Consider the following 14,241-nt stretch of genomic DNA (forward strand, 5'->3'; position numbering starts at 1 on the left):
TCTTGCCTGAGTTAGAATTCAGGCTTCTTTTATACTAAAAGGGGAGGGAGTAAAGTCAAACATTTCCTGGTTCTGGTCAGCCTGGAAAGGGGATGTGTTAATTTCTTCTTCCAAGAAGCCATTCACAGGTGGGCCTGGTCAGGATATTTCCCTTGAGTTAAATCTTAAGACAGAGTTACCAGAAATGGGCCATTTTGTATAATTTAAGCTTATAGGCAACACTCCTTTAGTGATTAACTTGTAATAGAATACAAAAGTTTCTTCCCAGTTACAGCTTTATTTTTCTGTATTGCATTTACACCATCTGATACATCATCTCTTTTGCCTGTAATCTTTCTTTCCCAGCTAGACTGCAAACTTCTGGAGTTCAGGGATTTTTGCCTGGTCTATTCACTGCTTCATCTTCATCACCCAAATTGATGCATGGCACGAAGTATGACCACAGTAGTTAAATGAATTAATGAATGTATGAGTGGCATGTATTGGACACTGCTTTGCAGACTTTTGCAGTACAGTGTAGAGCATCGTGGTGAAGGTAGGTTACCACCGTTGCTACAGGGGCAGCCTGAGGGAAGGGAGTGGTCATTAATGACTCATAATCTTCCACCACCAACTCAGCAGCCTCAGAACAACTCTGCAGGGTCTGTATTATTATCTAAATTTGGTTCAGCTGGGTGCTAATGCCTCCCCCCTCCCCCTCCGCCTTTGGTGGATGGAGGGGAGAGGAGGAGGAGCCGGAGGGCTCTTGGGATGGGTCACTAAGGTCTTAAGGCCAAAAACCAATTTAGAAATACAAGTTGGGTTTTGCAGCGGGCCCCTCTTGTTGCTTGTCTCAATCAAACCTAAATTAATTTTAAAAAATAAAGGGAAAGGGAAAATAATTAAAAAGCAAACAAACAAAAATGTGTGTGATGATAGAGAATCACTGTTTAGTGAATCTCAACTTGGGTCCAAGAGCGAACATTTGCTGAATCTAAGTAAAAGACTTCCATGCAACAAAGCAAATCCAGACTTCTAGGGGTCACTGCGAAGAACTCCAGGGGAGCCAGATGCACAACAGTTGGTCGTGGGGAAGACCAGGTTTGATAAGGGCTTGGGTCCAAAGACAGCGGGAGGTTCTGAGGTGCGAGGGAGGTTTGCATTGGTTGGGGAGGGGAAAATGCTTGCTGATAACAGCAGTTTTGCCTCCCGCCCTGCGTCAATGAGAAGGCTTCTAGAGATCGGCAGGGAAAGCCGCCCTCCCCCACCGCCCTCCCCACCACACCCCACCCGCTCCCAGTAGGCCCTCAATAACTGTTCCTCTAGACGCACAGGCTGGGACGCACGCTGGAGAAGTGCCTCTGCCCGGGGTCCCGACCTTTTCCCAGGACTTAGCTCAGGGCGAGTCCCCGGCTCGGGCGGGACCCTGCGTGCGGCGTCCAGGCCAGGTGACAGAGGACCAGAGCTGGGGCCGCCATGCGGCCGGGGAACTAACCCACCGACGTCCAGGAGGTACAGCACGGAGGGCCCCCGCGCGCGCGGCTGCGGGCTTGGGGTCAAGGCTGGGGCGCCCAGGTGGCGCGGGAGGGGTGGCCGGACGCATGGGGACGGGATGGGATGTGACGAGCGGCGCGCTGTGCATTGTGGGAATCCCGGGGCCGCGGCGACTGGTTCCAGTTCACTCGGCAGCGGAGCCGGGCGGAGGGGGCGATCGCGGGGCGCGCGGGCGGGAAGCGAGGAGGTGGGCGGGCGGGCCAGCGAGGAGCGCGGAGAGAAAAGGCGCGAGCGGCCGAGAGGGCACAGGCCGGACACCTTGCTGCAGCTGCCGCCGCCGCCGCCGAGCCGCCCCGTAAGTGCCCCCCGGCCCCCTCGCCGCGCCGCGTCCCCGCAGCCCGGGTCTGGCTGCCCCGCTCTTACTGCCGAGGGTGCATGGGAGCGGCCGGGCCTGGCGGGCACCTGGCGGCGCACTGCCGACTTGGGCTGCTGGGTTCAACACGGCCCACGCCGGGGCCTCGCGCGCGCACGGGGCCCTCCCAGGCCCTGCCCGGGCCGCGCGGGATCCTCTGGTTTTGTTCAAAAAGCAAACCCGGAAGCCAACTTGTCTTAGAACCGGGTCCTCCTGCCCGCGCCTGAGCGCTTTTGTGGCCAGGAGACAGCCCCGGCTCGTGCCCCGGCGACCCTTCCTGTAACGGGCTGGCTGGACCCGAGGCCGGGGGAGGCGTCGCGGCGGGAGCCGGTCGGCCTGGGCCTGGGCGCCCGGGAGCTGTTGTGCGCGGAGTTGTACTTGGTGAGGCGCCCGCCCGCTCGTGAGTTGCCTGCCCGGGGCACAATAAGTCGGGCTCGAGCCCCAGGTAGAGGTGGTGTAGGCGTCTGGGTGGTGTGCTGGGAGAGTGGGATGGGGGTTTGGGGGATAGTTGCAAGAGTGGAACCAAGGCGGGGCGGGGAGGGATTTGTCCAGGGACTGGCTGGAGAGGGGCCACAGGAACCCCCGCTGCCCTCTCGTTTTATGATCAGCCTTTTGTTTGCTTTGTGGTTGGGAGGTGTTGTTTGGTTTTTTTTTTCCCAAGGTAACTCCAGAAGGCTGTAGGCTCCTCGAGTGGAGAAGGCCAGGAGGGAAGTCTCTCGCTGGGGGGTGGGGTGGAGAGAGGAGGTGAGTGCGCAGGATGCTGCTGGTCATGTCACCTGACAACAGGTGTGCGGGATGGCGCGTCCCACCTGCACTACTGCAGGGACCACAGATCACTCACGAAGGATCTTGTCAGTAGATTGCTTGAAACGTTGTTTTAGACAAGATGTTAGGGAAAGATACTTTCCCGAGTGCGGAAATAAGAGACACACAGCTGAGACAAGCCTTAAATTCAACAATTACAGTTACCACGAAGTCCTTGTAAGACTTTAATAATCCAATAAACAGCGTATAAGAATAGACAATTAGAGGGGCGCTCCTGCTAGCTTCTCTCTCTCTTCTACCTATGTGGTTTGAGGTTTCATCATTAAAAAGGGGTAAGTGCTTTGTTCCAAGATTTCCTGCTCCAAGGACTCAGGAAATTTTGAAGTTTTAAATTTCAATGAGTGGGAGACTCTATTTGTGAATTAGAGGGAATCCACCTACTCCAGGCCACCTTTAGATTACTGGTCTGCTTTCAGAGGCGTTATTAGCTATGAAATGGACACTTCTTTGCTGCACCTGGAATTAATACCCATGTACACTACTAACCAAAGCTGGGCAGCGGCATCTCAGTCTTGCACAAGAGGCTCCCCAGTGAGGAGAGATGTATTTTTCAACCTATTTTTCTTTCTTCCTCTTCCTAAATCCTCAAGACTTGAAAATCTTATTTACTCTATTTTTAGGAGGAGAGTAGGAAATCTCTCCACTTTGTTACTCTTTTGATCTCTTACCATTGTTAATACTGATCCTTCGATAAAGGTATTTAGAAGGAGGGAGGGGGTTAAATAAGTGAAAATTGTTTGAGGCAGGGCCTTTAGAATGAGGATGGGGTGGCTTATGTTTTATTAAACTTTGAGTTGTCTAGACCATCACACACTACATTCTATACTTCATACAACTATAAGTCACTGGCTTGGTCTATACCCAGTGGGCCAGGGTCAGAGAATGGTACATCTCAGGCTGCCATTTTTTCTGGTCCTCCAGATAGCAGATCTCTGGAAGACCCTTTCATCTCTTATTTCCAAGAGAGGCTTGGACTGCATACATGAATTTTGGGACCTACCTCTAATATCTTCAAAGTTAATGCTACCCCAAGCCATTTAAAGGAGGTTTACTTAAATAAAAGCCCAAACTCACAAAAGCCCAACTTGACAAAACCCAACAAGAATCTATATGTGGTATTCATCAGAATGTCAGCAGCTTCTAGTTCTCTTTGGATTGTGGCCTTGGATTTGTGTCAGCTTTTTCAGAGCCCTGTTCTTGGCACATGGGCTGGGAAAGGGCAGAGGTCAGTGGGGCCCATGTCTGTCTTATAGGTCCTTCCCGAGTTCTGTAGGTTTAGAAATACGTTGGGCCCTACCTCAGCTCTTATGAGTGAGCCCAAGTGGTTAATTCTTCATTCCAGAGAATTGCATAGCTTGTTAGCTGGGATCAAGCCTTCTAGATCAGTGTCTTGCAGTCTTCAGGGAATATTTCTTGGGAATCAAGTCTCTTGGGGGTCAAGCACTAGGGACAGAACTGGATCAAGAAAATGTCCAGTTTTGCCATGTCCCCCTACCTCCTAAGAGGGGAGGGGGCTGGAGCTTGAATCAATCACCAGTGGCCAGTAATTTGGTCAGTCATGTCTTCTATGTAATGGAATCTCTGTAAAACCCCCAAAGGACAAAGTTCAGAGAGCATCCAGGTTGATGGACAAGTGGAGATTTAGAGAGTGGCACACTTGGAGAGGGCGTGGAAGCTCCATGCATGCCCTTCCCTGGACCACCCTATGTATGTATCTCTTCCATCTGACTATTCCCAAGTTATATCCTTTTGTTAATAAACTGGTATGTAGTTGAAAAGAAAAAAAGAAATGTCGAGTTCTTACCCTTGGGAAGCTGACATGAGGAGCAGAAGGCAGGCAAGTGTGCATTGCAAGGTCAGTGCAGGAAGCCACAGTAGCTCTCATAGCAGCTCCCAGGACAGTAACCTAGCCAGGAGCAAGCCCTTACTCGGCACGGAAAGATCAAGTAAGAGTTGACTGGGCAAAAGAGGGCAGGTAGGGACAAGTGTTTGAGACCTGGCCCATTTGTGCGAAGTCTGAGAACAATGAGAATAGAGGTCACATGGGGGAACTGCCAGAGGCTCAGGAAGTTGTGGTTCTAGAGGGAAACTAGTGAAGCCAGAGGGCAAAACAGACCAAATCACAGAGGGGAATCCTGATCAGAAACACACTGAGGGATTTAAACTTCTTCCTAAGAGCAATAATAAGGCTGCGAAGGCTCTGGATAGGAGGAAAATGTCTTTTCTTGGGGATGCTTCATCTGTTCAGCAAACACTGAATAGCTTCTAGATGCTAAGCCTGACGAGGGTCTTGCCCTACTGAAGCTCACATGTTCCTCTGATGGCCTTCCACTGGGGTGACTGTCTCCTAGTTGGCACGTCCTTTAACAGGGAGAGGAGGTTTGAAGGAAAATCTCCTTGCGAAGGAGGCAGGCAGTGCCATACCAACTATTGAAATGTAGTGCTGCTTCCTTTAGTGTCACTCAGGATGCATACCACAGAGTGGATTTGCAGAGGTGAACATTTTAATCCCAGACTGCCTTTCTGCTAACTGTTCCTGCTTATAGTAAATAACACTCTTCATTTTGGCTTTTGTTTTTTCCCACCACTAAAATCCTGACACATGAGAAGAGTAAAATCTGCTGGAACAAAGTGTTCGGTTTAAGGTTTATTTATTATCTCAATTTGTCCTTTTCTTCTTGTTTGCAGTCCCTTGGTTCACTGAGGATGGACCGTAAGTTCTTTAGTAATCCCTTTCATTTTGTGGTATAGTGTTTTATGAATGGAGAGAGATGTTTTTCGTGATTGGCCAAAGTACCAGAACAAGTCTCTGTTCTGAGCCAATCAGAGCGCATCTTGTGAACCCCAGCTCTGGGAGTGATAGTTGTGCAGTAGATCCGCATGCCTCTGGGGACACGGCAGCAGTGTCACCGCTGATCGTTTGGTATGATGGGAGTAGATGGAGGAGAATGCTGCAAACAGGATTAGTGTCCTGCACTTGAGAATTGAGTGTCTCAGGTTTGCCTTCATAATTCGAGTTGATGGGAAGGAGACAGATGCATGTGGACATGCAGGCACTTATCCACTGGCAGGGAATGGATGGGTCAGTCCTCACTCTGTAACAGTGACCTGAGCGCGGATAGCTCAGATTCTTTCATCCTTGGGGGCCAGAGATAGGGCTGTCTGACCAGCAGCCCCCCAGCAGTTCTAATCAATATTTTGCTCAAGATCAATATGCACACATTCATTGCTTAGATATAAAAGACTTTACCATTGACCATTCCAATGGTTTCGTGAGTGCCCTGATTTTTTGAGAGTTTTCTAGGCGGCAGCTTTAACAGAGGTCAGCATCTTACAGATATGAGGAAGGTAAGTCTTTTCTGCTGGTCTGTGTTACTGTGCCTGTCTTAACAGCAAAAAGGGAGATTGCTGGAGTCATAGGATGGTCACCGAAGGCCTCTGCATGCTCATACCTCAGCCATCAGGGAAATGGTGGTGGTCCCTTCTTGGGAATCCCCAAGGTAGCCCCACAAGCTTCCTGAATTTTGTGGGTCTGGGCTCCCACATGAATGGTCCCAGAGAAGCTCCCGGATTGGTGTCTCACTTGTCACATTTGAGTCCTGTGGTCCTGGCAAATGCAGCCCTCATTTTTGTCAAGAGAGCCCCCAGCCACTGTAACTTATCATTTACCACCCAGCTAGCACTTGAGGGCCTCTCAGGAACCAGACCGGAGAAGGCAATGGCACCCCACTCCAGTACTCTTGCCTGGCAAATCCCATGGGTGGAGGAGCCTGGTAGGCTGCAGTCCATGGGGTCGCTAGGAGTCAGACTCGACTGAGCAACTTCACTTTCACTTTTCATGCATTGGAGAAGGAAATGGCAACCCACTCCAGTGTTCTTGCCTGGAGAATCCCAGGGATGGGGGAACCTGGTGGGCTGCTGTCTATGGGGTCGCACAGAGTCGGACACGACTGAGGAGACTTAGCAGCAGCAGCAGCAGCAGCAGCAGGAACCAGACAGGGTGGTAGGTTCTAAGAGATACAGTCGGTGAGCAGAGTGGCCTGGTCCATCCCATCAAGACAGGCAAGAACAGAGACAGTGGTGATACAGTGTAACAAGTGCTAGGAGTGGGGTAGGTGGCTTTAGAATATTTGTATAAGTTGGATCCAGCATGACAGTCAGGGAAGGGCTGGAAACTGCTTGTAGAGAGCCTTTTATATAAGACTGAGAAAAACAATTTTACGTATTTCAATGGTGGCTGAGGTTCATTAAAAGGGATTTCTCACCGGACTCAGGGGCCGCTGCAGGAATGTCTACTGAGTAAATAGAGTGATTCAGCCTGGTGGAGCCCTCATGTGCTGGTAATAGGAAAGATAGGCCAGAGTTGGTTGGGTCTTGTACAAAGCCAGAGTCTGGGCATGGGGCTGCTGCACACTAGACTAGAACTGGGGGCCACATGGCTCAGCCACTGCAGAGAGGCAGAGGAGGGAGCTCCTTGATAAATCTCCATCATCAGAGAAATGTTGGATCCACTAGGCAGAATCGCCCCAGCCTGAGGGCAGGAGAGAGTGTTCCACACCGAGTGAGCGGCATGTCCCAAAGGGTGGAAGTGGGGATGAAGGTGGTTTGCAGCACATGGAGGAGCCAGTTGTGGTGCCCTGTTGGCGAGAACAACAGTGTAGTAGGGTGACCCTTTGCCCTCCTTGCCTCTGTTCCCCTTCCCTTTGTTTTCTTGTCTGTCTGATTCACGGGATCCTCACAGCCAGGCATCTCATTTGTCCTGTGCTTTGAGGACAGATCACGATGTCGCAGTCACATCTTGATCATTGGGGGGCTTGTTGTCAAAGACCTGCTTCTCACTGAGCCTGGCTCTTCTCTGTAGAGCCCCCTCCGCCTCTGTGTCTGTGTGAACTTTGGGTTTCTGCAAACAAGGTTCATGTCTATTGTGATTGATTTATAGCTGGAGGAGTTGCAGAGATAAAGACCACAGAGATCCCTTCAGGATCAACCACAAAATCTTCATTTCCTGATCTGATAACAGTCAAGCTAATGTTCAGTAATGAACAGATGCCAGGGTTGCCTGAAGACCTATCACTGTCTTCAAAGCATGTGGAACCCTCTGCAGGGCTGAGGGCTTCTGGTTTGCTGAATGGGGTGCCCTCCTGGCTGATGAATCCAGGAAGGAAGGACACAGTTTTGTCAGTTTGGCAGGGTACTGTTGCTGTTTCTCCTGTGAACAAGGTCAGGGCCCCAATGAGAAGCTGAATGCATGGGAAGCCACTTTCTGCATGACAAAGGACTGTCCACCTCTCAGAAAAGGCTCGACGCAGGACGTGGGTCAAAATAGGCTTTGACTGGTCACTCAGACCCTGGCTTCAGGGTCAGCTCTCAAGTTGGTTTGTCAGGTTACAGAGACTGGCTGTTTCCTCTTTTCTCTGTAGGAAATAGCTGGAGGACATTTTCCAACCTCTCTTGCAGTAGGTGTGGCCATGTGACCATGTTCTACTTGGTAGGTCATGATCAGGAGTGGTGTGCTCCACTTCCAGACCTGGCCTCTGAAAGCCGCCAGGTATTTTCCTCCATGACCCTTTACCTCCAGTGGTAACCCCAAATTGTGCATTGAAGGGTGGGAGGAGTCTGGACCCATGGATCATCCTGCAGAGAAACTCCAGTCAAGGACTTTCCCCAGGTGAGAAATAAGAAGTAGGGGCTTATTTGTTACAGCAGCTGGCCTAGGATATATAGGCTCTCAGTGGTAGAGCTGTGACTTGAATTGGGTTAGTCTGACTTTGGAACTCAAGTTATTAATCGCAGTGCTCAGCAGCCACTTCTGTCACAGCTACTCTTCCCACCCTGCCTCCCCATGCTGGTGCTTGGCGTTAACCGACCTTGTCTCCTAGACTTCTGAAGAGCAGGATGGACCTGCCACACTCATGCATTTATCTGGAGTTTGCACTGCTACAAGGCGATTTTCCAAATGATGTTTTTAAAATCACCATACATTATTGGATATCATGAGGCTGCGTGGCTCAGGTAGAATTCTTTCATAGCTGTGGCTACAGCTTAGGGATTTACTGCTAGAAGTGCAGCAAGAACATGAGGAGGGGCAAGGAACAGAACTTCCTCAGGGCAGTCTTGGGGAGGGAATGAAGACTCAGGGCTGTTTTATCAGAGGAGTCTGGTTCCAAATGAGACCTGAAGATGGCTCTGACGTTTAAGCACTGATGTATAAGGTCTTTCTTGGAACCTGGGGACCTGCAGATGACTGCAGCACCTGGCATGGAGTAGGTCCTAGTTGAGTCGAGCTAGGGAGGCAGGCACACATAGAGATGCCAGGGTATGTAGTGTGGGAATATGGAGCAGTGAACAATCCAGTCCATGGTCGGGACCAAGAGGAGAGGTTGTGTGAGCATCAATTCAGGTTTGGCAAGAGGACGAAGGGTGTTTCAGGCAGGAGAAGCAGCATGTGTAAAAACATTCTGGACATGGCTTCACAGGTCAGGAAGTCAAGGGCAACTTGGGCATCTGAGCCCAGGCAGGGATGATGGGAAGCAGTGCTGAAGAAGTAAAGGATGCTGTTTGTGGCTGGCTTGGGAGCTGGAGAGCCAGCAAAGTGGCAGAGATCCTCTGGCATCCATGGAGAGAGACTAGTGCTGTGGAGAACAGGCGAGGAGCAGGAGCTGAACCAAGGCAGGGAGGGCAAAGAGAAGGGAAGAGGCTTGTGAAGTTATGGAAGTGGGTTCAACAGAGCCTGGCTAATGACTGGGAGCTGTGGAGGTGGGCAGAGAGGTAGGGACACACTGGCCCCTGATTGGTAGCTTGATGCATGATGTTGCCACTGCTGGGGCTGAGAAACCCACAGGAGTTCACATGGGACTTAAAAGCAGGCCCTGCCGAGGGCAGTCAGAACAGAGCCCTGGGGCTCGGCAGCCAGGTGTACACTGGGATAGGGACTCGGGAGTCACCAGCTTGTTGACTAAAGACTCTTGGCTCGAATCAGAGGGGATCCCCAGGAATGTTACTTTTGAAGAATAGGCATGTCAGGTCCCTGGGTACTAGTGGTTCCGGTCTGGGACAGGACATTGTCCGATTCCCACAAAGTCAGCCCCAAACATACCCAGGCAGGTCCACCCAGAGACAGAGCTGGAGTCTGTGCACCAGGAAGAGCAGGGCTGAGCTGCATAAACCATCCCTGGTCACTGGCCTCTCCTGCTGGAAGAGGGGAACCATTAAAACTCTCAGTCTAAAGGTCTGGGGTTAATCTGTGCAACATATTTGTATTAAAGCCAAAGACTGCTGGGAGCCCAGATCCAACTTTTCCCTACAAACACATGCACACACAAGTACAAATACCATTTCCTGCTCAGAATGAGCGTGGGCACCTGTTTGCCAGGAATGTTTTAAAACAGAGCTCATTACAGAAGAAGTGGAGCCAACTATTTGTTTCAGAAAAACCAGACCCTTCTGGGACTCTCTTTAGCAATCAATGATCAATTAAGCCTAGGTACCTCCCTGGACAGGGTGAAATACAGGGTTCTCATCACACAGGCCTTGCGCTCCCTTAATTCTGATGAGCCTGTCAGAGTACCCAGAAATTCTGCCTTCTCCTGTTTTGGCCATCTCTGTCAGGCAGACCATCCAAGATGGTCTTGAGGGTCATACTGATGTTAGATATGGACCATGTATATCTTGAATGTAGGGTTGGGTGTCAGGAACAAGGACTCCTAACTCTGTGACTTCCACGGAGCTTGACCTCAGTTTACCAGTAAATGGGAGACTTGACCGTTTGGTTCAGTGGTCTGAGCATCTGTGTCTTCCAGGGAAGTCTTGTCTGGTGCCCTGGAACAGGCTGAGGCCTCTCACAGCCCCTTCCGCAGTGCCCTGCACTGGCCTTTCACAGTTCCCATTTGAGTGACTGAGGGTTATGTAGTATTTCTTGTGTCCACCAGCTCTGGGAGAACAAGGCCCCATCTGCCTTGTGCATTGTCGTCTCTGTCCCAAGCGTGATTCCTTAAGTGCATACGTGAATGACTCGATGCTCCTAGTAAACGTCTGCGACCTTGCTGTGTGGTACTGTGCCAGGAATAGTCAGGGGCAGCCCTTTGAGACCTCGCGGTGTGACGAGAGAGAGAGGGAGGGTGGGGGAGCGTGTGTATGTGCGCCCATCAGTGCCGTGGTGTGAAGCACATAGGAACCCAGAGGATGGAGCACGCGGGAGGGTTGGCAGAAGGCAGGAAAGCGTGAAGGATAAAGGAGGTCCTGGCTAAAGGGCACGACTACTGTGGAGGAGGACATTTGGGGGTACTCCCTGTGTTTGCGTTTAGACCTCAGGAAGGAAGCACAGGTGAAGCTCGATGGGTGTGGCAGGCCTAGATTTCTAGGGCATTGCATGACAGGCCAAAGGTTCTGATTGCGTCTTGGGAATTGTGGCAGCAGGGAAAACTTAAGAACAGTACCACAGCATATTCAGATTTGTGTGCATGGAGACAGCTCAGCCAGTGAAGAGCAGGTGGATTAGAGTGTGGCCTGTGGTGGGAAGGCCTTTTCAGGACCAAATGTGTGATCATTTGGTTAAGATAGTGGTGACCTGGGTCCAGTTACAGTCGGGGTGGAGAAGAGAGGACCCTACAAGAGGTATGGGACATTTTGGATGGTGAGTGGGTCGGGGAAGAAAGGAAGGACTCTCTTTTCTGAGGACAGGCCTGACTAGCAGTCAGGAAGTGCTCAGAGGGCCTCATATTCCAACCTGGCTGCCCGTTTAACTCTTGTGAGCAGTTCTTGCCTCTCACAGATAAAGGACTACAAGGGAGAGAGGCTGCTCTCATCAAAAAACCTAAGTGTCTGACTTAACGTCTTCATTGTAGAGGCAGGTGACATAGTTTTCTTTTATCAAGTGTTCAGCAAATGTATCAGCCCTGGTCTCCAGTGTATGAAAATACAATTATTAAACAAGCATATAGATCTCAGCCAAGAAACCCCATTTTCTTTACATCATGTGGCATAAAGGCGAGGCACTTAAAAGCAGTCGTTGTCAGAGTAACGTTTAAATGGAAGTGGCTGATAAAATTGATGTCATGGTATAAAATGTGAAAAGCTAAGCCATTCTTTTTTCCAGGGCTGAAGCACATGGGTGGAATGCAGAAACTGGGCTCGCAGGGCTCCGCGACTAGGCGGTGGCATCTGCCAGCACAGCCTGTTTCTTCCAGGGCCCAGAGGGTGTGGGGAAGGGGAGATGTCCCCAGTAATCCTGACCCGAGCATTCGCTTGCCTCCACAGTGAACTTGCTGATCCATCTCCAGGGCCACCGCCATGTCCAGCCGGGGTGGGAAGAAGAAGTCCACCAAAACCTCCCGGTCCGCCAAGGCGGGAGTCATCTTCCCCGTGGGCCGGATGCTGCGGTACATCAAGAAAGGCCACCCCAAGTACAGGATCGGAGTTGGGGCGCCCGTGTACATGGCTGCCGTCCTGGAGTACCTGACAGGTGAGTGTGCCTGAGTCACTGTGGACACACAGCTTCCAAGGATTGGGAGGACCTTGTTCATTTATTTTGAAAATGTTCAAACCTACGGAAAAGTTACAAGAACAGTGAGTGAACATTTTTACCTAGATGCACCATCTGTTAACATGTTGCCCCACTTGCTTTCTCTCTCTCCACTCTGTGTGTGTGTGTGTGTGTGTATGTGAGTGTGTGTGCATGCATGTGCATGCACACGTGTGCATTTATTTCTGGCTGTTACCTGTTTGGTTGTTACCTATTATAATAATGTCTGTTTTGAAATTTCCTCAATTGTCCCAATAATGTGCTTTATGAATTTGTTCTATTTTCTTTCCTGATCCAGGATCCATTTTAGGATCATACATTGCATTTGTCTGTCAGGTTTCTTTAGGTTTATTTAAAAAAATTCCCTAGTTTTCAAAAAAAATCTCTGATGACATGGATGTTTTTGGAGGGCACAGGCTGGATATTTCACAGAATGCCCTTTAATCTGTGTGGGCCTCAGGCTTGGATTCAGGTTAAATGTTTTGGCGGGAGAATTCCGTAAGCGATGTTGAACCCTTCTCTGGCCTCGTGTCAGGAGGCCCCTGCTGTGGGTTTGTCCTGTCACTGTTGATCTTCACTTTGGTCACTGGATTAAGGTGGTGTCTGTGCATTTTTGCACATCCTGGATCGCAGCCTTTCACCCATGGCGTTAGCATTCCTTGATGATCTTATTACCAGGATCTGTTATCACTGGGGTGGTTATAAAATAGTGGTTTTTCTATTTCTGTCCTTTCTCCTACATTTATTAGTTGGCAGTCTTCTGCTAAGAAGAGCTTTCTTTCTGCCCTTCCCTTCTTGTCTTTTTTCTCTATCAATGCTGGTTCGTGGATTTTTAGAATTTAACATGTTATGTACTGCCATGTCTTTACTCATTATTTTGGTCACATTGTCTCAAATTTGACCTTCAGGCTGGATTTTAGCCCTTCTTCCCCTTCTCCATCACTCTGTACATTTCTTTTCTTTCCAACAAAATGAGATATTCTCATCTCCTCCTGACCTTCCCCTGTCCCAGTCTAGGAATCAGCCATCCCTCTGGGGCGAGGTGGCGGGGGGTGGGGGGTCCTTGGTCCTTTTCCCAGATAAAATGTTGTTGGTCTTATTGGTGACTCCATAGCAACTGTGGGAGGTCAGCTGGGCAGGATTCACGCCCACCCCCCTGCAACCCCAGCCGCCATTTTTAGTATTGAGGAAACCAACCTCAGGGCATAAAAAGATTTGCCACGTATAACCAGGAAGTACTTGCAAAGGGGCACATCCTGCTGTCCCTTTGTAATGCTTTTACCAATTTTTTCTCCATACATCATCAGGGCAAGTGGCAGGTGGGGGCAGCTATCTCTCTAGAGAGAAAGGAGAGCCTGACTCAGCAAGACAAGGCTGGGTTGCTCCCTGCTCTCCCAGCCTTCTCGTTAAGACAAGACCCAAGGCTTCCCCTCACAACCATGAAGGTTCTAGAGTTTTTGTGTTCTGTTAAAAGTGTCTAGGCATAAAAAGTATTTGGGGTTCTAGTTGTGAGGCCTTTGCACGTATTTGGAACTTGGACCCTGTGCTTGTCAGAGACTCATAGGTGGCATGCCTGGTAGCATGACATAGGCATGGTTCTTCTCACTATGCAGATGAGGAAACAGAAGCCCAGAACATAGGTGTCACACCCAGGAAAACCACATGTAATGCTGGCAGTTGGCAGGGGAGACCAGGGGAGAAGTCACTGGGTGGGACCCAGAGGAGACTGTTAAGGTCTGGCTCAGCAGTTTACTGCTGTGTGACCCAGAGTCATTTAACCTCTCCGGATCCCAATTTCCTTTCAACTCATTTGGAGACAACAGTCCCTGCTTCACCAACTCCAGGCTGCTGTGAGATCCAAAGGGACTTTGTTTGAGCGCAATGGGGAAAGCTGACATGATGTGTAAATCCAGCCAACCTGTGTTTCCTGGCTCCTGAATCCTATGATGCCCCTGGCACAGGCATGACACTGGGCTGTTCACAAACACATTCATTAGGTCAAGTACCACAG

The 14,241-nt window shown here is 50.2% G+C and overlaps 1 protein-coding gene across 10 annotated transcripts in view; it reads left to right on the forward strand.

Moving 5' to 3' along the window:
* Positions 1–956: 956 nt before the first annotated feature.
* Positions 957–14,241, forward strand: part of LOC102410517 (core histone macro-H2A.1) — an 82,022-nt gene continuing 68,737 nt past the window's right edge. Inside the window, exons 1-2 of one of the 10 annotated variants that reach the window (XM_044947638.2) lie at positions 957–1,080; positions 11,966–12,170. In XM_044947638.2, coding sequence (XP_044803573.1) covers positions 11,999–12,170 — 172 coding nt within the window. In that variant the 5' untranslated portion in view covers positions 957–1,080; positions 11,966–11,998. Of the gene's footprint in view, positions 1,081–1,292; positions 1,492–1,626; positions 1,829–11,965; positions 12,171–14,241 lie in introns of those variants that run through there. The other 9 variants (XM_044947637.2, XM_044947640.2, XM_044947641.2 and 6 more) reach the window with 9 other exon arrangements.

The sequence above is a fragment of the Bubalus bubalis genome, chromosome 9 (assembly GCF_019923935.1).
Source record: "Bubalus bubalis isolate 160015118507 breed Murrah chromosome 9, NDDB_SH_1, whole genome shotgun sequence".
Taxonomy (NCBI): domain Eukaryota; kingdom Metazoa; phylum Chordata; class Mammalia; order Artiodactyla; family Bovidae; genus Bubalus; species Bubalus bubalis.